The 23,913-nt window shown below is 35.1% G+C and overlaps 9 protein-coding genes across 9 annotated transcripts in view; 4 read left to right on the forward strand and 5 right to left on the reverse strand.

Moving 5' to 3' along the window:
• Positions 1-277: 277 nt before the first annotated feature.
• On the reverse strand, positions 278-3,424 carry Kpol_1018p105 (uncharacterized protein; the record flags this gene model as incomplete). The annotated part of the gene is made up of 1 exon (XM_001647380.1): positions 278-3,424. One exon carries the CDS (start codon positions 3,422-3,424, stop codon positions 278-280), a length of 3,147 nt encoding a protein of 1,048 aa, XP_001647430.1.
• Positions 3,425-5,633: 2,209 nt separating this feature from the next.
• CDC27 (anaphase promoting complex subunit CDC27) lies at positions 5,634-7,895 on the forward strand (the record flags this gene model as incomplete). Its single annotated transcript, XM_001647381.1, has 1 exon — positions 5,634-7,895. The coding sequence occupies one exon, from the start codon at positions 5,634-5,636 to the stop codon at positions 7,893-7,895; it is 2,262 nt and encodes a 753-aa protein (XP_001647431.1).
• Positions 7,896-8,049: 154 nt separating this feature from the next.
• Kpol_1018p107 (uncharacterized protein) lies at positions 8,050-11,433 on the reverse strand (the record flags this gene model as incomplete). The annotated part of the gene is made up of 1 exon (XM_001647382.1): positions 8,050-11,433. One exon carries the CDS (start codon positions 11,431-11,433, stop codon positions 8,050-8,052), a length of 3,384 nt encoding a protein of 1,127 aa, XP_001647432.1.
• Positions 11,434-12,615: 1,182 nt separating this feature from the next.
• Positions 12,616-13,656, forward strand: Kpol_1018p108 (uncharacterized protein; the record flags this gene model as incomplete). Its single annotated transcript, XM_001647383.1, has 1 exon — positions 12,616-13,656. One exon carries the CDS (start codon positions 12,616-12,618, stop codon positions 13,654-13,656), a length of 1,041 nt encoding a protein of 346 aa, XP_001647433.1.
• An 854-nt stretch (positions 13,657-14,510) lies between these two features.
• On the forward strand, positions 14,511-15,287 carry Kpol_1018p109 (uncharacterized protein; the record flags this gene model as incomplete). The annotated part of the gene is made up of 1 exon (XM_001647384.1): positions 14,511-15,287. One exon carries the CDS (start codon positions 14,511-14,513, stop codon positions 15,285-15,287), a length of 777 nt encoding a protein of 258 aa, XP_001647434.1.
• Positions 15,288-15,816: 529 nt separating this feature from the next.
• On the reverse strand, positions 15,817-16,212 carry RPL32 (60S ribosomal protein eL32; the record flags this gene model as incomplete). Its single annotated transcript, XM_001647385.1, has 1 exon — positions 15,817-16,212. The coding sequence occupies one exon, from the start codon at positions 16,210-16,212 to the stop codon at positions 15,817-15,819; it is 396 nt and encodes a 131-aa protein (XP_001647435.1).
• Positions 16,213-18,230: 2,018 nt separating this feature from the next.
• On the reverse strand, positions 18,231-19,742 carry GLO3 (ADP-ribosylation factor GTPase-activating protein; the record flags this gene model as incomplete). The annotated part of the gene is made up of 1 exon (XM_001647386.1): positions 18,231-19,742. The coding sequence occupies one exon, from the start codon at positions 19,740-19,742 to the stop codon at positions 18,231-18,233; it is 1,512 nt and encodes a 503-aa protein (XP_001647436.1).
• Positions 19,743-20,835: 1,093 nt separating this feature from the next.
• Positions 20,836-21,564, reverse strand: MRX3 (Mrx3p; the record flags this gene model as incomplete). The annotated part of the gene is made up of 1 exon (XM_001647387.1): positions 20,836-21,564. One exon carries the CDS (start codon positions 21,562-21,564, stop codon positions 20,836-20,838), a length of 729 nt encoding a protein of 242 aa, XP_001647437.1.
• A 1,161-nt stretch (positions 21,565-22,725) lies between these two features.
• Kpol_1018p113 (uncharacterized protein) overlaps positions 22,726-23,913 on the forward strand; it is a gene marked incomplete at both ends in the record, with an annotated part of 2,242 nt that continues 1,054 nt past the window's right edge. The window contains one exon of the mRNA XM_001647388.1: positions 22,726-23,913. Within this exon, the coding sequence (XP_001647438.1) occupies positions 22,726-23,913 (1,188 nt within the window).

Consider the following 23,913-nt stretch of genomic DNA (forward strand, 5'->3'; position numbering starts at 1 on the left):
TCAGGTTATCATGTATGATTAGTATGTTAGTGCTTATATACATAGATACATATATAGATGTATATGATTATGTGTTTGTATATTTGGCATATCAATGGGATAGAATAGATATACAGGCATTATGTCACTTATTTACGATAGTCAGAGGTGGAGGGGAGGGGATCAATACATACAGCGGTTGAAATGTAGCTTTTAATCACCGTTAGGAGGGATTCGTGAGTGTTTGTATGTATGGAGGAGAAGTGGGAGAGAGAACAGAGACGAGATGGATCTCATCTCATATACTAAGTCTTAGATCTTGCTCAATTTCATCTAGTTTGGAGTCAATATCATCAACTTCAATCCCACTTAACTTTTTATACTTCAAAATCTTGGAAGAAGTCTTGTTAGTTGCAGTTTTTTCAACTATCTCTCTGATTAGTCTTTTCTTATTAGCCTTCAATTTATTCAACTCTGCAAGCAGTCCTTCGTATTCCTCAGTTCTTGTCAATTTGTCGTTTTCAGCAGCAGCAAGATCTGGACGATGTTTATTCTCCTCCTTTATTAACTTGACTAAATTATTGGATTGTGCTCTCTCCAATTTCATATATAATGTATGCTTTTGTTCTTCAACTTCATTCTGTAATGCCATTATAATATTCTCAAGATTTGTCATAGAATTAATGTTATGAGAACCATTATTGAATTGGTTGAATATCACTTTCTTTTGGGATTTAGTCTTGATAATTTGCTTATCGATAATGTCTATGCTATGTTTTGTCTTTTCCACTTCTGTTTGCATTTCATCAATCTGTACCCTAATTTCTTCTGTTAGTTTCTCAGATAATTTTGCTAATTGCGATGCAATTTTGATCGATTCCGGTATATCCTCCAATTCGTTGTTACCAATAGGTAAAATAGGCGATGGAGCTTCTAATAATGTTACAGGTTTCTCTAAAACAGGTTTAGTAGAATCTATAGTTGGCTTTGTCTTGTATAATGTCGGTGAATGTTTTAATAATTGTTTATGCAATGGTTCTGCACTATCCATAACAGTTGATGAAACCATGTTCTCAATGGTCGAAATATCTTCCATTATAGTACTAATATTGTTCATTTCATTTTCAACATCTTTCTTATCATTGGTAACCAATGGTGTACTTATACCTAAGTGTTGGTGATCTAACAATTGGTGCTTAAATGAATCATCGCCAGATTCCTTACTTGGCTTGGAAGAACTCATTGTCTGCAAGTCGTTTTGTAAGTCTAAAACATTGTCAAAACTAGTGGTGATATTTGTACGAGATATTTGACTCGAATATAGATTGTATTTTGCCAGAATAAATGAAGGTGTTTCATTATTAAAATTTGCAATATCAGCAGACGCACCAAATTGAAGCAATGTATTATAAATATCAATGTTCATATTCAAAGCAGCCAAATGAAGAACAGTATTACCCATACTATCTTGGAAATTTAAGCACATTTTAAGCAAAGAATAATCTTCAGTTCCCAGTATCTTAATAATCATATCCATATAGTAATGAATAACAGTAGGGTCTTTTGAGTTGTTTACCGATAATTCAATTAAATAATGTAATGGTAGACGGTTGTTCATGTCTGCAGATATCAAACAAACTTTTAATAATGATAATATCTCAGGAAAACTACCAGCTTTGAAACAGTTGTTATAGAAGACTAATTTTGTTACGGAATTAAAACCTCTTTTATTACATTTGAGTACATCGGCATTCAATGCCAATAATAATTTAATCAATGGGATGTTTGACATGGCAACGGCCCAATGTAATGCAGTATGTCCTTGATCATCTACTTCGAAGTTGATGTCTAATGACGGAGGTGGATGGTAAAGAGCTGGCGGTAGAGAACTTGAATTAGAATAGTCCTCTGATGATAAGGTTTGTAATATAAGGTCCTTATACTTTTCCGCCGATAGCATTGTAAATTTAGCCATATTTCTATTAGATTGGAAAGCATTTGGTGTTGCTGAACGAGATGATACAGGTGTTTGGTTTTCTTGAGAAGAAATGACATTAGTTGAAGTAGAAGACCATGAATCAGAACTTGATTGTTTTTCTCTTAAATGGTTTGAGTATTTTTGTGCAGAATATTTTAACATCATTTCTTGTTTCATTAATTTGAAATCATTCTGGGTTTTATCATGAATATTTGTTGTGTTAACAATATTTCCCTTTGGAACAATCTCTTGATCTGGACTGACAGCAAACTCTGAAATCTGAGTTTTCTTCCTCTTTTTCACTACTCTATTTGTGATTACGTTACCATTATTATGATTTCTATCGTCGATAATATCTGAATTATTCCCATTGAATGAAGATTGATGTGCATTTTCTGGTATCAATGTTAAAAATGAGTTATTATTGCCACCATTATTGTTCTGGGTATTTGAAACATTTGTTGGTACAGAAAAAAATTGCAATGGTTTTTGAGTAGCTGAATATCCATTAGGTAACGGAGTTTGATCAGTATTTATCATATGCAAAGGTGGATTTTTATTGGTACTAGTGTTTCTGCCTTCACCATTTGATAAGGTTTCTATGGTTGTATCAGTAGCGTGGATAGTATTCATACCATTTGAATGAGAAGAAGACAATTGTTGAGGTGTTTGAAATGCAATATTTTGTAAAGGACTTGGGTTTATATGCGAATTTGATCCATTGATTTTCTTGGATTTCTTTACACCTACAGATTGTGAACTAGTTGATGATGAGGTTGAATTTTTCTTTTTTGGTGTCTTATTATAGGACGAAGGAGAATTTATCCTCACACCAGGGGAATTTCTTTTCAATACACTATTTTTACTTCTTTTAACAGGAGGGTTATTTGGATCTAGTACGAAGTTAATTATAGTTGTGACGACCGGGTCAACGATGTTATATTTCTGTACTAGATTTTTAGCATCATTTAGCGGTATCCAAGTACCTTGAAATCTACCATAACCACCTTGAACCTTTTCATGTTGGATGTTATTTGATTCAATTTCCAAAACCTTCGTTCTTTTAGTCTTTGTAAAAGATGCTAATTTAAAGATTTGAGTAATGTTAATCCAATCGTTGCTTGTCCTTCTCATTACGATCCTTGATTCTGAACCACGGATATAGCACTCATAGACGTCTGTTTCTGCATATGTAGCTATTTCAATTACCGGCAGTCCTGTATTTTGAGGTAGCAAAGATGAGTTATCATTAATATTCGTGTTAGCAGAAGAGAGTTGAATCATGTTTTTCTGATTCCAATTGTTTGCTTGGTTAGAGTGAATAAAATTTACTTCTTTTGAGATTGACGCTGAAGGGTCGAAAGATAAATTTGTAGATGATTGAATGAACAAATTCATTTTTTTCTGTCTGTTTGAATTATCCTTTGACAATTTGTTTGTATCCATGATCACGGTACCGAATTCCATTTTATTATTATAAATATGATTGCATGTATTTGTTCACTTTTAAGAATTGGGAAGAGAACTGAACTGACAAAAAAAAATCGCGATATATGATTTCTAGCAATTACAATGGTTGGTTAATTAGTTAAAATATAGGAAGCAATTGGTATAGCAGTTATATGTGTGTGAAACAAAAAAAATAAAATGAAAAAAAATTAGGTTAATTAGCAAATGACACCAAAGTTATAAATATAATGGAAAGAATAAAAATATGTTTAATTTATAGCTAAGCCCAGGATGAGGATGATATAGGATAATACAGTTGTGGAGTTGATAGCAATAATTTAATCCGTCTTGAATTGTAAAGTGTGGGCTTTGATCGAAGCGAGACAGGTATTGTAACTAAACCAAAGGATCTATCTGATAACTATTCTAACTTGTATTATAGCAGATATATATATGATAGTATAATATAATATAATATAATATAATACCAATAAATAAATAAGCGACAGGAAGAGAAGGTAGGTTGTGGATTGGGGGATTAGTATTTAAATCAAAGTAATGGATGGAATGGGGATAGTTCAGGTAAGAAAAGTTCGATAATGGGTATTGTATTGTAATGAATTAATTAATTTTTATTAGTTTCGATAATTTAATTAAACTGAGAAATCTTCGAAACTTCAAAAAATTCAATAATTTCCTGATCGGGGCAAACGCCCATCACTTAACCCAAAAGGGTAAACACCGTTGGACGTGATCACCTGGACAGCTTGTGTCTTATTTTGCATTGCCAGGCAACTCTGTCACGTGAACGAATACACACCCAGATATCCCAGAGACGGACACCGAGAGAAAACGAAATATCCTGCGACGCGTAAACAATTTTTTGTTAAAACAAAAAACTCAAAAGTTGACACGAAAGAAACATAATATATATATAACAAAGCTGCACCACACCACCGATCACCCGATACGGAAACTCTTATTATCCCGATCTAACGTGATCTGGTCACGCCCTACGAGGGGAGGCATCCGAAATATTTTGAAGAGTTGCCGGCACATGATACCGTATGCTGTGCTGTGCTCTGTTGGGCTATGCGGAAACAACAGCGAAATGGCAATCTGCCGTCGTTGTGCCTCGTACTGAATGCTGAATCGTATCGGGCGAGAAAAAAACAAGAAAAAAGGGGACAAACAGAAAGAGAAAGGGGAAAAGGAATAGGAACTGGGAATGGAATTGGAATTGGGAATGGGAAACAACGGAAATAAAGGAAACATCGCAGCAGCAGTCGTCGTCCTCTGGGAAAGGTCGGTTGGTATGGATATAAGTCCGCTTTGCCAGCCATAGGGGGGTGGAGGACGGAGATATGTCCGTGTAAGTCTACATGTCATGGACAACGGCAAAAGATGCAGCACCCAAACCAAATAAAATTAAATGGAATAAAGGGATGAATATAGAACTGGGCTGTGTATCTCTGGTCCTGGTCCTGGTTAGGGGTTGTGGTGCTTCTTTTATGTATCACGTTAATTTGAATTTTGGATAAATGGATAAAGAGAGAGGGTTAGTACACATTGGTTTCCGTATTTAGCAGCGTTTGTGGGTCTGTGTGTCTGTGTGTCTGTGTGTCTGTGTGTTTTTTTCTTTTTTTGGGTTCTGAACTGAAACTGGAAACTCATTCTTGTCACATGATCAACATCAATCATGTGACTATCACATGACATGCTTTGTCTTCTTACCCTGCCTCCCCAAATCCCACGAAATAGTATAATATCACATTGTACCGGCTCCCTCCCGTCTCTTCTTGATCTTGTTTCGTAAATAGATATATAGTTTGTGGCGGTTTTAGCAAATATATCAAATCAAACCCAACTGGCAATGAGATGAGATAAACCGTTTATCTGCATTTGTAAGTGAAATAGAATCGGTTCAACTCTCTCCTTGACATCTCTGTTTCTCTATATCTGGGTAATTCTGTTTTTAACTCTACTGCTACCCTCTAACCTGGACATTCCTTAAACAATTTTTTGTTTTTTAGTCCCAAACTTTAAAGTGCAAATATAAGGCTAGCCCTCAGCAGTCACTGCTTTAAAGGTAACTGAAACTGAAACTGAAAATATACACCCAACAACTATAGAGTTTAAAACCCTTATCCATAGGGTTACATCATATTCACTATTACTTTTGTTCTCTTTTTAAAACAGAACCTGCATCTCCAGCATTCTCTCTATCATGTTGTTTAATTCCACCTCAAATCATAAAAATGCATTGGCCGACGAATTGACTACTGACAGCACTCTCAATACGATCATAAATATACATGACATCATACAACAGTCCATAAGTCAATTGAATTTTGAAACGGCAGAGTTTCTATCTGAACTCTTGTTCTCTGAATGTTCCATTTTGGAAAATTCAAATATTCACAGAATCGAATCGATTTATCTCTATTCTCTTTCTTTATATTTGAACAAAAAATATCATACTGCTTTGCAAATTTCGAAAGATTATAAAGATCTACATTTAGGTATTTCTTACATATTCGGTTTATGTTCTTTGAAACTGTCGTCTAATATAAATGACGCTATAAAGTCTCTTTCAAACATTAGAGATAAATCGATTTCAAGCTCAAGTTTAATACATTTCCCAAACTATGCTACAGTCAGTTGTCTACTGGGTAAACTGTGCAATAAACTGGATAGATCAAAGGAAAGCGCTGTATACTTCTCAGATGCTCTAAATAAAAATCCTTATCTATGGGAAGCTTATACTGAATTATCAAAAATGAGAGCAACTATAGATTTGAAAAAATTATATTCTATAATGACAAAAAAAAATCAATCACATTCTTTCTTCTCAAGAAATAAATTTAATTCAGTGACAAAAAATTTTGCAACTCCCTTTAAATCATCTTCTCATTTCCAAACAGGTTTAAGCTCTTCTTCTTCGTCGTCTTCAAACGCTTCTTCTTCTTCGACTAATACAATTTCATCAAATGGAAATAACAATAACAACAACAATAATAACAATAATAATGCATTTAATTTGAATGAATCTCAAAGTCAAAGTCTACTACAATCAGCACGTTCTAGCAACAAAAAAAGTATCCCATCAAATTCTATTTTAAATAAGACAAATGTAACAGTATCAACATCAGGGGCAGGTACACTAGTAGGTCAATCAAATATAGCAGCAGGAACTGTGACAAACTCGTCAACAAGACAATCCCCTCTCCCATCTCAACAAATTCCACAATTAATGAACCAAACCTCCAAATCATTACCTTCAACAGGCAATAGCAGCATATCTTCATCTTCACTTCATCGGAAAGGTAAATTATTGACTACCCCTCCTGCAAGAAGACAGTTAATGGAGAAAAATTCTTCCTATAAAACTCCAAGAACTCATTTCAACGATCACACAAATAATAATAACTTTAATAGTATCAATAACTTGGAAGATTCTTCATTACGTAGAAAATCTTCTTCAATAACAAAACCACAAATTTTATCACTTTCGGAACTGCTATATATATTTGCAAGAATACTAAAGGCTTCATCTTCATTCGATTCTTATAAAGCAATTAGATTGATCAACTCATTAGTTCCAAATCATATAAAAGATAGCATGCCATGGTGTCAAGCACAACTGGGTAAGTTACATTTTGAACTAGTTAATTATGACGTTTCTTTACATTATTTCACAAATCTAAGAAAATTACAACCTACCAGGGTTAGCGATTTGGAAATCTATTCAACTTTATTATGGCATCTACATGATAAAGTTAAATTAAGCATTTTAGCAAATGAACTAGTCATGAATATACCGAATGCTCCGCAAACTTGGTGTTGCATGGGTAATTTCCTATCACTACAGAAAGATCACGAAGATGCAATCAAAGCATTTGAAAAAGCAACGCAGGTAGATCCAAATTTTGCATATGCATATACTCTGCAAGGGCATGAGCATTCTTCAAACGATAGTTTTGACACTGCCAAGAATTGTTATAGAAAGGCATTAGCTTGTGATCCTCAACATTATAATGCATACTACGGTTTAGGTATGAGTTGTATGAAATTGGGGCAGTATGACGAAGCTTTGCTTCACTTCGAAAAAGCTAGATCTATTAATCCAATCAATGTAATATTAATTTGTTGCTGTGGTGTTGCATTAGAAAAATTACAGTATCAAGAAAAGGCATTAAGTTATTATGAGTTGGCATGCGAGTTACAACCATCGTCATCTTTGGCAAACTTTAAAAGGGCACATCTTCTATATTCTATGGGTAGATATAGTGTTGCATTGCAATACTTTGAAGAATTAACAAAATTGGCTCCGGATGAAGCAACTGTTCACTTCTTACTTGGTCAATTGTATCAAATATTAGGCAGAAAAAAAGATGCCGTAAAAGAATTTACAATTGCTATGAACTTAGATCCAAAAGGTAACCAATTAATCATAGAAGCTTTAGAAAAGTGTCATGCTCAAGAATAGATGTCAGAGAAATAACTATGAGTATTATGGTAATGTCTATTATATGACTTGTTTATATATAAAATTACAACCTGGAAATGCACATATATAGGAATATATACTGAAAAATAAAATGGACATCATAATCAGATATCTTCCATGCTTTTTAAATGATTCAATTAGAATATTGACTGCTTGCTGCAATACTAACCTCATCATCTACAGTTTGTGGAGCTGGAGTCAGTATAGTAGATGGCACAAACGAAGCCCTTTTGTTTGGGCTTGTAATATTGCTGTTAGAGATCATTGTCGTATTATTGCCAATTGTGTTCTCATCCGCCAACATCGTATCCGCTCCGGTGTTATATGACATAATGCTAAATCTATTTTGATTCACAGAGAACTTACTATCACGTTTATTAGATGTAATAATATTAGAAGCACGTTTAGATGTAGCTATTGGGGTCTTATTCATAGCGGCATTTTGCTCTTCCCACAATAACTGATCTTCATCTTCTTCATTTAAAAATTTATTTTCCTCTCTTAATCTAGTTTCTTCTCTAGCCTGCGAAAGCATTTCTTGAGCTTTGTTTAGAGAAACTGTCGGTGTAGAATAAGAACTTACAACAGGAACGTTTGTATCAATGTCAATAGAAGTTTTAATTAGTGCAGCCATCCATTCACGCATTTCCTCTTTGCTCTCGACTGCGAAATAATGAACTCTAGGTTGTGTAAATGTCAAACCTTTCTTGGAACCTGGTAACGGTGGTATCAATTTAAAACAATATCTACCTTTACCAGTACTTGCTGCATAAAGAGATATTAGTTTATCATCTTCTTTCGCTGGAACTACACGGTGGCCAGTAATATCTATTAAACCACGCTCTCTTGTATCGGTAGTATTTCCAAAATAAGATAGCCTTGTGCCATGTAAAGTGAAATATCTTGTTTTCCAAACACCCATCGCACCACCACCTTTCTTGCTCATCCAACCAGAACAATCAGCATCTTGGATAGCTTCCTTTACTGAAATAGATCTAAGACCTTCAACAAATGCAGTTGTATCTTGTTTTGTCATAGGCTTACCTGACATCTTACGCATGGTTTTACCCTTCAATGCTTCGCTGACTGATCTCTTCTGGCTATCATCATCCAATGAATCAAATCTAGTACTATTGAAATCAATGGTTGTACCACTATCTCTGGCACTTACACTTCTCCTTTTATCTTCTTTAGTTGGTGACATTGCCTTAATTGGAGTTGGTGTCGATACATCCTTGGAGTAGGTATCAGGTTGGGTGTCCTGTAATGTAGCTTCGGATGCCTGAGGTTTATATGGGGTTGCATAATTATTGGCATATGAACTGTTCCTACTATGGTCTCTTGAAGCATTTCTTGAAAAGTTAGATTTAATTGGTGAATTAGGCTTGTCATCTGTTTTAGAGGAGAAAAATGATAGGATCGATGAATTACGTTTATGCTTTTTCATATCAGTCATATTCTGAGATGATTGTCTAACATGGGTCACAGACGCAGAACGAGAATGGTTACTATAGATACTTGTAGCCCTTTCATGTGTTTCTGTGCTTTCAGCATTCGATTTTCTCTCATCGTATCCATTTGGTGATAAAAGAGAAACTCTGTTGAACAAATCAGTGAAAGACCCGCCAGACATACTCTTTTTATGTTTTACATATTGTGAAGAACTTCTAGAAGTTTGGTGTAAGCCATTGTTTCCTAAAGTTGTAGTAGAATTAGGGAACATGAACTTATCAGTTCTTGGAGTCGCAACTTTGGGTGTTGCAATTTTAGGCGTTGCAACTTTAGGAGTTGAAATAGTTGAATGAGGCTTATCGAATGCGGATGAACTAGGGCTTTTGTAACGCATCTGGCTTACATTTGGACTTAAACTAAATCTTTTACTAGCGGCAGATGGTGGTTGGACAGGACTTGGATGAGATGGAGGTTTTGGTGCTTTTCTTGGTGAAACAAATTTATCGTCATCACTGACCTCATTAATTATTGTTGTATGGATTGGAGAACGCTCATTAGTTCTCATTCCGTAATCAGGAGTAACAGCAATCGAAGCTGGTCTATGCTTTGTTAAATTCGACTGCTGTTTTGATGGTGTTGCTTTTAATTTTGGAGTTCCTTGTTTTAATGTTGATGGTGAATCCAAATGAGACATAGATACAACCCTACCATTACTGTTACTACGACCAACGTTATTATCGGTTGGTATTTCTTGGTTGATTTGATCTAGTTCGGCAGCAGGCATTAATTTGCTTGCTCTTTTAGCAGCCATTGAAGTGGTTCCATCTTGTGATGATACTTGTTTCAATGCTTCGATTTCTTTGAATACTTCGAATCTTGTACCGAAAGAATTGATATCTAGTTCTTTTAAAAGGTTTAATTCCAATTCCAATAGGATTTCACCTGAAATTTTATGTTTTATAAATTTGGATGAGGTGTCTTTATCAAAACCAACTTGTTCAAAATATAATGCTACATCATTAGGTGACCAGTTTAATGCATTTTTAGGGTCCAAATGTGGTGTTTTATTATTTATTACGTCAAAACCATCATTGCTGTGATTATTATTATTATTATTATTATTATTATTACTATTATTATTACTGTTGTTGTTTATGATATTAAAATTATCATTGCTATTATTATTAGTGCTATTATTATTATTAGAAGTGTCATTAGTGTCATCATTAATATTGTCATTAGTGTTATTATTAGTATAAATGTTGTTGTTATTACTATTAGTATAATTTCCATTCAAATTTGGATTGATTACAGTAGTTTGATTCGAGATGGATCTCGATTGGACTCCATTCATAAGGGCATCTGAAGGTTGGATATTTAAGCTGGTAGTTCCAGTTTGGATGGAATTATGACTTCTATCATGATCAGATTCGTTGTTTAAATTCTCCTCCGGAGCAAAAGCTGATGCTACTGCTCCTGCTCCTGCTCCTGCTCCAACCACTGCTAAACCTTCCCTTAAACTTATATTTGACACATGGTTATTGCTATTACTAGCATTTTCATTGGGGTGCAACTCTTCGCCACGTTGTAGCTCTTCCAATGCCTTGTCGATATCACTCATGGTATTTTTCATTGAGACACTTCTTTCAAAGTTCATCGAACCTTCGTTGACCAACGACTCGTTCAAACTAGAAATGCCACCCACTGGCGTAGACAAACGTTTAATAGACTTTTCCATAGTAGCAGATTTCGGTTTTTCTGGAGACAATTTTTGGGTGAAAACAACAGGATACAAACCTTCCAACCCAGTTCTTAGGTTCTTACCGTAATACCACCCGTCATGGTAATCCTCATCATCTGTGATCACTCTAACTTTATCACCCAACTTCAAATCCAATTCATCGTCCATTCGTTTATTGTACTCATTGATAGCAATAAAAATAGATGAAACATCGCTAGTTGGACTCTCTAGAGGAGAAGAAGACCTCATACTCCCCACACCACCAGCAGTAACAGCACCACTGGTATCCAAATTGGACAAAGAAGGTACCTTGTTACTGAACATACTCTAATAAAACGACTTGGTTCCCCCCACAACAGCTGAAACAATAATAAAATAAAATTCAAAAACTGTTATAGAAATCTTAGCTCTCACTAGCCTTCAAACTAATCCTAACACAAGAACACACTCACGCAGACACACTCACACTCACACAGAAACAAACAAAAGACCAATTTGAATCTACTCAATGGCCAACTAATAATACCTTGATCAAACCTTTAAAAGCCATCTACAAGAAGTAGTAATCATCAACACTTTTTCAAATGTATGTGTGTGTACATATTATTTTTTTTTCACTGCTATAAGCTTAAAGCTTAGGCTTAAAGTTGTCAAAAATTGAAAAACTCTAAATTTTTCAAACCTTGCCATCGTTTCCATCTCCTCTCACAGAAAAACAAGCACCGGAAAAACTGATATCAGCCAAGACCCAAGACGGGGACGGGGGGAGGGAGATGAAAGATGGAAAATGGATATAAATAGGAATTCACGAGTTCGAACCGCGTCACCCGCACAATTTCGAAACTGTTTTGCTTGTTTAAGTAAATTTGGTTTCGAAAGAGGTTTAGTTCGAATCGAGTTGGGTTAAAGAGATGGGATGGGTCAAGAGGGTTAGGAATGTGTGGTTGGTTTGGATGGTTAGAAGAGTGTTTGTATCTTCTATGATACCAATACGCTATGCAATACACTTTGGTTTATTTTACTTTAGTTCAATTCAACTCAACTTACTGTGATTGTAGAATTGGACTGGATGAGGTGGACTAGGAAATCTTGTTATACTTCTCTGCTCTTGGTATGTTCCTGATTGTTATAATGTTTACACAACAGACACTGCTGAATGCCTACTATATATGGGTATATGTATATATATATGTGTGTGTGTGTGTATTTGTCTGCGTGTCTTGTATCTATCTGTATGTGTATCCGTATTATTGTTGTCATCCAAACAAGGGGTAATCAATTTGCATGAAACTTGGCCTCATCGGGGGTCTATGAAAATAAACTGTATGGCTTTGTTAATGCCAGGAGAACGATACAGGTATGCTGATTGATTATATAAATACACTACACTCTATATAGATTTATATTCTTATGTTTAAAGATTTCTGGTCTTTGTCTGTCTCGATGTTCATCGTTCACAGTACTTGAAAGTAAGTCGAATAAAACTGGGAATACCAATCTTCAAATATGTTTCAAGCTAATGCCAAGAGCAGGAGACCAAAATTCTTGCTATATGTGAAGTTCAATGAACTTATGAACATCCCACAATCGGATGGGATGTGTTCTGTTCGTTGGACGTTAAAAGATGGTACTGGTACCTCAGGCCATGGTTTTGGTTCAGAGTTGGAAAATAAGTTGACTACAACTCCTGGTGTTAACCAAAGTCGTGGTCAATCTCCAAAGGCTCGAGTCTCTCGCCATAAAGCTGTTTGGAATTACGAATTGCCAAACCCAGTTCAAGTCAAGTTGCAAGTCGATAGAAATGGCCATATTAGTTCCAAGGTCCTACATCTAGATGTATATTTGGATCCAGCCCCAACCAGGTCAAATTCAGTACATGTGCCTTCTTTACCAAGACCAAGTACCGCTAGTAATTTCTCATTTGTTCCTGGTACAGGTTCTGAAAACCCAATTAAATCAAATACCAAAAGAATGTTCATGGGTTACGTCTCTCTAAATATTGCAGATTACATTCGTGAGGACGAGGTATACAGTACAAGTAGATTCTTATTGAAGGAATCAAAGGTTAATTCGATTATTAACATGTCAGTAAGAATGGAAATTGTGCGTGGTACTTATAACGACTTCGCAATTCCAAGAAACTCAAAAAGTAGGATCCATGGAAGTTTGAATACTGATTTAAATGACTTACTAGAAGGTTCTACCGAAATAGCTTCACCTATTTCTTCTTCAAGTAGACAATTTGGAGATTCCACTAATGACGCTAATGGACGTCCCTTATCTATGATGTCATCAACAATAAATAATTCAGGTTCAACAATGTCATCTGCTAATATGAGTCCTTTGGTTGACCAATTGTACCAAAGCTCGTTCGATATTTCCTGGGATCCAAGACCTGGTGAGTACACCCCAAGAGATTGTATAGATGATCTATTAAAAGGTGGCAATGGATGGGCTAAAAATGAAGAAGGTGTCAATTTAATTGATATGAGTGAAAGGACACAGAAGAAGTATGACTTAACCTCTAACGATTACCCAATGTTATGATACATTGATCGTACATTACCCTATTTAATTCATTACAGAAATTGTCACTATACATGACATATATATAGTTTCAATTCTCTTTTTCCCTTTCTATCGGTTTTAATTCACTTATATCATACTAATTGTCAATATTCAAGATATAAACCACTTCAAGTCTCACTGTATTATTTAATCGTTATCAGTGCATTAGTAACATCCTTATTTCCTTTCTAACTTCAAACTGTTTCCAGGCTGACTTTGTTTAAATCAATTTTTTTCTAGTTCTAATATATTTAGTTTTAATTAATATTATTTCATACTCAACCAAATAAATATATCCAGCGGTATGTGTAATGATGTTTTTGTATAAAATGTACTGGCATTATCATTCTAACCGTTAACATCTACGTCAGAGGCTTGCATGTCACTATTTTCCAAGATGAGCCATCTGCTTATTATTCTTGAAACAAGTAAGAGTAAAGGAGTGATGGTGGTACTAGAAATTTTCACAAAGACTTATAAACCATACCTCAACTGTCGTATTCCTAGTAGGTATGTTAAGAATAACGATGATGTACTAAGACTTTAACTTAAAGCTATCCTGTCATCTATTGCATTGAGCATTGCCAACTGGCCTGTCAGGTATGTGTTACCCTACCAACAATTCTTTTACACTAGTTGTGAACATCATTATGTACGAAGGTTATACGATCAACGTTGATTGAGAATTGAAACATAAACAAAGTGGTATATAACAATAGTAAGAATTTGTACGGATCAGAAGAGTTTGATTTATTGATGTCACAGGGGTTTTTGATCAATTAGATTGGCATCAATTGTGAACTGAATTATTCATATAAGCTAAGAATAGGACGATGTCTTTGGTAGAAATCACTCCTGATGTTTTGGAGTTTAAATCCCCATTTACTGTACAATCTACAGAATATGCTTCAATCACAAATAACTCAAACGAAACAATTGCCTTTAAAGTGAAGACTACTGCTCCAAAGTTTTATTGTGTTAGACCTAATGCAGCTGTTGTAGCGCCAGGTGAGACTGTTCAGATCCAAGTTATTTTGTTGGGTCTAGCTGAAGAGCCAGTAGCAGATTTTAAGTGTCGTGATAAGTTTTTAGTTATAACATTACCATCTCCTTATGATTTGGGTGACAAAACTGTTGCTGAAGCTTGGCCAGCTTTAGAAGGTGAATTCAAGCAACAAGCAGTCTCTAAAAAAATGAAAGTTAAATATACAATCATTCCTGATGCTTTGCCACAAGAACAAGAAACAAAACCTGAATTAAAAGAAGAGCAATTGCAAGATGTTGACACTGTTGAAAAGCACATCCCAGCAGAAGAGCAAAATGAAGTGGTAAGTACAAGTGAAGCTTCTAAATTGGTAGAAGATGCTATTGTAGAAGATCAATTAGATCAAGCTCCTGTTCCTGTTGAATCAGAAGCTCCAATTCAGGACAAAGCTGTACCAGCTTCAGCTGTTGCAGAAGAATTTTTAAAAGAAGAATTGAAAACTGAATCAGCTTCACAAGCTGAACCAAAGAAAAAGAATGCTACTGAAGCCGAGGGTTCTATACATACCAACACATTGGTTTGGTTTGGTGTCATTGCGTTGATTTTAGGTTGGTTATATTATTGATTTCAATTTTAAGAGAAGAAAAAAGAACTAAACAACAAGAATTAAAATAAAATGTACTACAAAAGAATGTATAATAGATAATAATAGCCACCTTTTCTTGATAACTAGACTATATGTAGTAACTTTATTATAAATCAGAAATTAGAAATAACTAAATCATAAAATTGCAATTTATTTCGTAGTTATATAGGATAAAAAATTACACAATATTAATCAATTACTGATCTGTAGAAGCATTCTTTATAGGAGTTTTCTCAAGTGTCGATATCATCAGGAAAGAAAGATCATATGAACACTAAAGAAATAATAATTGTTTTCAAGATGGTTCATGACTTTATTCAATATTTTAAGTATTGCTAAATAAACCTGAAGAAAAAAGATAAAAATTTTATAACAAAGTAAATTAACTAGATTAATAATTGATATATTGTTTATTACATGCTATATATATTCAAATTGAACATACAAAAAGTAATAATGTTATGAAGATAGAAAATTATACACACCGTAAAACGATTAATTATTTAATCTAAGCTTCCAAAGCCAAACGACCCTTTGGGTTGGTGACCTTGATACCTAAAGCCTTAGCTCTAGCTAAGATGGTAACTCTGTTTCTGGAAGAAATGTTGTGAGCAATTTCAGCAGCGTAAGACTTGGTGTGCATAGTCAACATTTCTAAGTCCTTGATGTTAGCGATCAAGAAAGTCTTGTGACCGGATGGAGCTAAGAATTTAGTCTTCTTGTTAGAACCGTAACCGATGGTTGGTTCAGAGATGTTACCTCTGAATCTTCTTCTAACAACGGAGTCAATACCCTTTTGCTTTCTCCAGTTTTCAGCGACTCTGTGGTAACGGTCAGAGTGGTGACGCTTGAACTTCTTGGTGTGTTTCTTAACAATCTTTGGGTGTGGTAGAGAAGAAGCCATCTATAATAAAATAATACAAATATCAAAACAGTAGTTTGCGTTGATAGTATGAAAATAAGTTAGTAAAAAATATTCCTCTATTAAAATGTTATTACTGAATTTAGAGTTCCTTGAATGCCAGTACTGAAAACAATATCAGATGTATGTGAAAAGGTCAAAGTCAATAACAGTAGTTATATTTATACTAAGTATATCTACCAATGTTGTCCCTAGGGTTAAAGAAAAAAAAATTTTTTTCATTCTCATCGATTCGAAGACTATTCACTCATCCCAATTTCAAAAACGTTTTTTTAACGTGGTAATACAAATAAACTTCTTGTTCTCGTTATAGGTTTCCATTACAATACCACGGATGTATATATCTAATCGACTTTTCCTATCCATCAGTCATCGAAATACTATCTTGTAACACAATTTCTATGTACCACTTGCTGCATCTCTCATTCAATTAATCTATATTCTCCTATATCAAACCATGTTGAACATACCTTTTAACTCACTATCTATGGTGATTCCTGGTAATTCGACAACTAACAATAAAACTATAATAGTTTAAAACCACTACTACTTTTAAATATCAAACCACTTTTAACAAGACCAACAAGAATTAATTACAAGAACTAAGGCTAAGACAATAGAATAGTAACATTGTAGTTACCAACAATCAGCATAGTTTTCGTAAGTTTTGCACTTGCCATCACAATAATTTTACAAGATGAAGTGAAGTTAGTTGAAAAGTTGAAACTTACAACATCGCATCAAAGATTCTTCGCAATGTTCAAAGACAATTGGAATATTTCGATGTGTATACACAACATTTCATTCACTGGATATTTGACAAGTTAGAGAGAGAAAGTAAGTTAGATTGATAGCCAGTTTCAAAGGTTTGGTAGTTTGGTTTGGATTACTTACAGCTTGTTACCAACAATATCTACACCATACTCTGCTGCAGTCTATTGCAATAGTATGATAGAATTCAATACTATAGAAGATGCATCTTGGTGAAAAAGTTTCATCGCGTCAGTGATTTCATTTTCGTTTGCGGTGGTGGGGGGACAGCAGGTCTCTGTCTAGAGACGGAGGGAGAGTTTGGCGGGGGTTGAGGTGGGAAAAGAGGTTTAGAAGGAGGATTTTAGACTGACGCTGCCTGGAACTGGAATGGTATCTCTGCCTAGCTGGATGAAGAAATTTAGGTCTGGTCAATTGCCTTGGTGAGAGGGGGGAGGGAGGGACACTGATTTTGGATGTCTTTCTAGATGGAGATGGACTTCGGTATATCTGAATTGGCTTATCTTGGATAGGTGTGATGAGAAACCGTTGTTCAACGTTGGAGAAATTGTAGTTTGTGAATGCACGAGGCTAACAAAAATGCAATCAACTGAAGTCCTTCTAACGAGAAGAATAGCGTGGCCAGTCTGTTGTTTTGCCTTTATGTTGTTGTTCGGTGGGTCGGGACGAAATTTAGAAATTTGAAAAGCAAACAATACAAAACAACAGTGATGATTAACATCCGTACATTATGGATTGTGTTTGAAAATGTACAGGTGTTTGTTTTAAACAGTCATATAGTGTTTTGGATAGGGTAACTTTTATTCGTCTCTTGAAAAGGAGTTGATGATTTATATACTATTATACGAAACGTAGATATGAGAGCCAGATATGTCTTCTTTTTTTTTTGGTTTAGAGCCAAAAAGGTACATATGAGGATACTGATTTAATATCTGGTGTCAGTGCCATATATTGCTTAAGAGCGTAACTTACGAATAACTCATAAATATGTAATGGAGTCTTAGTCTAGCTTGTTTTGTTTGATTTTATATATTTATACAAATATGAAACTCTGGAATACCTCTAACTTCATCCTAATTGTCTGAGCATGTTAATCGATGTACAAATTTTTGTAATTTATTTAATCTTAAATTCGAATGTAATTGTTTTGAAATTATTTATTTAGTTATTTATTATTACTATTGGTTTTAATTTTGTTACATAATTATCCCATTTACTTCTTGTTATACTCAGTTTCTCAAATAATCTCTCAAGTAATCACCCAACTTTTGAGCACCTCTTTCTACAGCATCTTTCAATACTTGCAAATCATCTTCAGTACCTAGACTGAAATCAATGAAACCTCCTGCATTGTTGTTGTTATTGGCATTGTTATAACTACCATAACTAGCATTAGAACCAAATCTATCAAGACCTTCTTCACCTTCTTCTTCTTCTTCGCCGAAGTAAGATGCGGAAGAAATAGATGTAGCATTATCAAATGTCTTTAACTTTTGTTTAGCTTCTTGGGAAGCTTCATCATCAAAGGAACCACGGCCAAATAATTGATCAGAAGAGATACCCTTTTGCTGACCATACTTGGTTGCAATCATACCGGTATATTTTGGACCTGAAGCTGCTCTTACAGAATCTTTATGTTCCTTAGCTAGTTCATCAGCATCATTACCAACCATACCAAATCCTAACTTCGCAAGCTTTGGTTGTAGTTGTTCTACTGGACCATTATTGGTATAACTGTCATTTAAGTCATCAGCTTTATTTAAGAATTTTTTGAATTCATCAGTTTCATCATCATTATATTCGTTTTTACCCATTGTTCTGGCTTTGTAAGTACTAATACTACCTGGTCTAGAATTACCGCCAGATTGGAAAGAAGTTTTGCTGTTGTTGTTGGTGGTGAAGCTGTTTGATTGTAACTCGACTTTTTCAGCAGCTGCATCTCTTTCAAATTGATCGAACAAATCGTCAGCTTGGGATTTATCAACTTTGTTAGCTGAGACTCTTGTTGGTTTTCTTGATGAAGATAAGATAGAATGTTTCTTGGCACCGGAAGCAGCACTAGAAGTAGTGGTTACCTTTCTTCTGTTACCACTACCGGACAAAATCGAAGATCTCGAATTTGTTTGTTTCAATTGTGAAGAGCTAGTAGTTGGTGTCAAACCCTTTGGAGTTGAGCTTCCATCCACAGGCTTTTGATAATTGGCGAAGAAATCGTCCACGCTGCTTTCCTTTGAGATAGCCAATGAATCGGTAGATGTGCTGCTGCCTAATTCATCATCTGCAACATCATTTAAAACTAATTCTGATGGATACAATTCGATATCTTTTTGAACTTTCTTCTCCAAATGTTCCTTGTACTTCTTAGCAACAGGACTAGTGTACTTAGTACGAGCATCGACGTTGGAAGTATTCAATAGTTGTTTACCGTTATGTTTCAAGAAATATTCACGGGCCTTTAGATTACCACCATGTTTAAAACGTCTTAAATTATTTATAGTCCATTTATCTAGAGTGGAAGATTTAACAAATGTAATATGAACACCTAGATTTCTATGGACAGCAGAACATTGAATACACAATAAAACACCAAATGGCACAGAAGTCCAAGTTGGATTTTTATTACCACAATCAAAACAGACTCTGTTTTCTAACTTACCAGATAGTTTCTGGAATACTTGTGTAGTTACCTCTTTTGAAGCGAAAACTTCACCTTCATCAGTATTCAACTCTGAAGAAGACATGGTGAATTCCTATATAAAAGTAAAACGTGTGACTATGAACTTGTTATTAGCACACAAACAGATATAGACGCTGTTAGACGTTTGGATAAACCTTGAACTGGTCTGCAAAAAAGAAATAAACTACTAAACTAAAGATCAAATTATAAAAGCTACCGAATGCAACCTCAGTCAGTAATCTCAATTCGAAATTCGAAATTCAGTAATAATGCAAAAAAGCGTTAACTTAAATAACAACAAGTCACCGATACACCAGCCTTAACTATAAACCAAGACTTATATATAAACACATATATATATATGTATAGATTAGATAGATATAGGTGTAGATATAAGTAGATATAATGAGAAACTTACTTGGTCCATGTGTGTATGTACATTTACCATTTTGCTTAGATGTTTGAATTTGTTGTTACGTATTACAAAATAAATTTCATTATTGATCGAAAAGGATAGAAATCGACATTTTTTCAAAATGTGTGTATTATCCAGCTCGATTCGGTTCGGGTTCAGTGTGATTTCGAAAATACGGTTCAATTCATTCAGACGCGGCCGCAGCGGTTTCGAAAATTTCAACTGAATTTCCAGAGATAAAGACAGAGAAACAGAGGCAGAAGCAGAGAGGGAAACGGGTTTCGAAGCCAAGAATAGAACACCAAAAACAGCAGCAAAAAGAAACGAAAAGGAGCGCATTATGGGGCATGTGTGTTTCACGTGTTATTCACGTGTTATTTGAATTCTTTTTTTTTTTTTGGCTTTTATTTGTCTCTGGTGTGATCTCGTCTCTTCTCTCCCCTCATTTCCTGGGACCAAGAAGGAAATTGTGATGGGTGGTTGTCATGTATGCTATTTCTGATCGTGGAGAGGACTCAATAACCTTACAAAGTGAATACTTGCAGCCAATTGTGACGGTATATATATATATAACAGATATGCTTACATATATGCTTACATATATAGATGAGGCTATAGAATATATTTAAATTTTCTTGGATCGATCAATCAAACCATTCTTACGTGTACTATACTATGTAGAGATTTAAATAGAATAATCCTGTTATTATGTTGTTTTTTTTCAATTATTTCAAAATTCATGTTAGAACATATCTAGCCAAGTGAAATATTTAAACCATTTTGGCTCCACTAATATACAATTACCTTTTGCAAATACAGTCCCTGTCTCAGATTCCTTACCTGTCAATAACGATTTGGTTGGGACAGTCTCTAGAGTCCCGTCAATAATACATTTCCTACCCTTTGACTCCGTCACGTCTGCCCTTAATATTACAGTTGAATCTACAGGTATATCCTTAGTGAAATCTACATGTAATTTTGCAGTCACACCTCTTTTACTGGGCAATTTCGGGAACCCACAATAACACAATGCCTCATCCAATAGTAACGATAGTACTCCTTTGTGGACATTCCCCTTTTCATTACCTAAATCTTTTCCCAAATGATAGAAAATAACTAATTTACTGTTTTCTTCATCAAAAAATATCAATGGATCGATCTCTAATCTGTTTGGACCGAATAATTCACCTTGTCCAACGTGGTAAGCTAGATGGCCTCTTGGAATTTTTTCGCTTTGGACTGAGTGATTCATCGATGGGTTGTTTAACAAATCGTTATAAAGTTTCATTTGCGAGATCTTCTCCAGAATATCAGGTCTTTGAATAACCCTGTTGCTTTTCAAATGAGGGACAACTGCATCTTTCAAAGTGATTGCACCTGCTTCATCAGGCCAAGCTTTAATAAATGACCCAACACCCAGCGTAAAGCCAACGGTTGGTAACACCACAGTTCTTCCAAATGTTCTTAACATGGCGAGCAATTACGAGGATTGTACGTTCACACAGACACAGGATGTCTTCCTCTTGATCTTTAGGCCACAAGCAGAATAACCTTAAATCTTTTGGTCTTTAATATACTATTTTAGACCTCGATTAGCTGAACCATTCCTTATCTTTAAAATTCGGCTGATAAATTTGTTGGTTCCTTAAATAGTCACAACGACTTTTCCTCTGAATGTGTAAATACAAGAACTAAAAGTTAACTCCGGAAAGAGATGGGAAAAAAAAAGATAGGTAAAAAATATACCTGCACAGCAGCAAGATATTAAGCTAAATGGGTATAATTATCAAGATTTCGTGCCCGTTATCCGTGTAGTAGACTATATGTATATAGATAGATATATATGGAAGTTTTTTAATTATTCGATTGTAGCCAAAATGTTTTTTTTCACCTGATGAGTTTAAATTTATTCTAGTCGTTGGTGGAATTACAAAAACACACAAACATACATACAAATAATTTAATCAATACAGTTCCCAATGCCATGATCTCATTAATACATACAACACACCAAAGCAGATGTCCCTCTATATAGCTCCTGTTCTGAATCCATCCCATCGAGTTGGGCTCAGTCATAATCTATAACATTTTCATCATTATCCACGGTGTGTGCTGAGTGCATTGTTTTTTTTCCTTTTGATATCTTCTTGAAGCTTCTAAGAAGTTTGAACAGAAACAGAAGCAAACTGTAATTGAATATAAAAATATCGTCACTTTCTATTATAAAATTAAAAGGTTTAACTGGAAGGTTTGCCACTTTCAGGTTTGAACTATCGGTTTGAATACTGTTATTACTTGACGGTGTTGTGTATTGGTACAGTTTGCTGAACTAGTAACTGCTGGGCTTATCAGTTGGATACTTTTTTTATTTGGTGATATCTGTTCATATAAATATCTATTCTCTAGCACGACTGCCATCCCCTCCCCTTTCTTTCCAAGTTGTATTGATTGTATCTCTAGTACACACACATATATACATATATATTTGGTAGACAGTCGAGTGGTTTTGTGTGTTTAATAGGTAACTGTGAATCAGAGACTAATACTATTATTACTACTACTACTATTACTACTACATTTTTTTGATTAATATCTGCTACTTTTGCTATAATCACGTTTTATTTTTTCCACTATGTTACAACTGGGCTTGAATCCTGGTTTGATATCAAATGTTACTCGTGTGGCCATACCAAAGCTTCCCATTGTGGCAGTAGCGGCACTGCGATCCAGTTCCCTTTACACCAATAGAAATGTCCCACATTTACAAAACAGATTGTATTTGCATCGTCGTTTTTATTCTGATGAAAAGTCATTAGATAAAAAGGAATCTCAACAAGATTCTGATCAAATCAAAAGGGATTCTGATTCTTCTCCTATCTCTCAAAAATCTCAGAAAAGATCCGTTAAGGAGTTAGCTCAAGCTGCTGCTTCAGCTCTGGTCAACGCCTCTTCGAGAGTTAAAAAACATGATAATGAACCGGTATCTCACGCTATATTGGCTACAAAGGAACAAGAAGCTAATAAAGATATCGCAAACCCTGATGCTCAAGCTGAATTTTACAAACTTCTATTGCAATCAAATTATCCACAGTACGTGGTTTCAAGATTTGAGACCCCAGGTATCGCATCAAGTCCTGAATGTATGGAATTATACATGGAGGCTTTACAACGAATTGGTAGACATGCTGAAGCAGATGCTGTTAGAAATAACCTTTTAACCGCAAGTTCAGCGGGTGCTGTTAACCCTTCATTGGCCTCCTCCTCAACTAATTCTACTGGTTATCATGGCACTTTCCCTGCAATGTATTCCCCTTCTTACGGTTCTAGCAAAGCTCCAATTCATGTCGTCGTTACTGAATCAACTTTCACCATCATTTCAAGATGGGTTAAATGGATATTGATCTTCTCTGTTTTAACTTATGGTTTCACTGAAGGTTTTAGATACATTTCAGAAAACACCTCTTTGCTAAAATCATCCGATATTGCCGACAAGTCAATCGATGTCGCCAAGACTAATGTTAAATTTGATGACGTTCGCGGTTGTGATGAAGCCCGTGCTGAATTGGAAGAAATAGTGGACTTCTTGAAAGATCCTGCCAAATATGAATCCTTGGGAGGTAAATTGCCAAAAGGTGTACTATTAACTGGTCCACCAGGTACTGGTAAGACATTGTTGGCAAGAGCAACTGCAGGTGAAGCAGGTGTTGATTTCTTCTTCATGTCCGGTTCAGAATTCGATGAAGTTTACGTTGGTGTTGGTGCAAAGCGTATTCGTGACCTGTTTGCTCAAGCTCGTGCTCGTGCCCCAGCTATTATCTTC

Source organism: Vanderwaltozyma polyspora, genomic scaffold, assembly GCF_000150035.1.
Source record: "Vanderwaltozyma polyspora DSM 70294 KpolScaffold1018 genomic scaffold, whole genome shotgun sequence".
Lineage (NCBI taxonomy): Eukaryota > Fungi > Ascomycota > Saccharomycetes > Saccharomycetales > Saccharomycetaceae > Vanderwaltozyma > Vanderwaltozyma polyspora.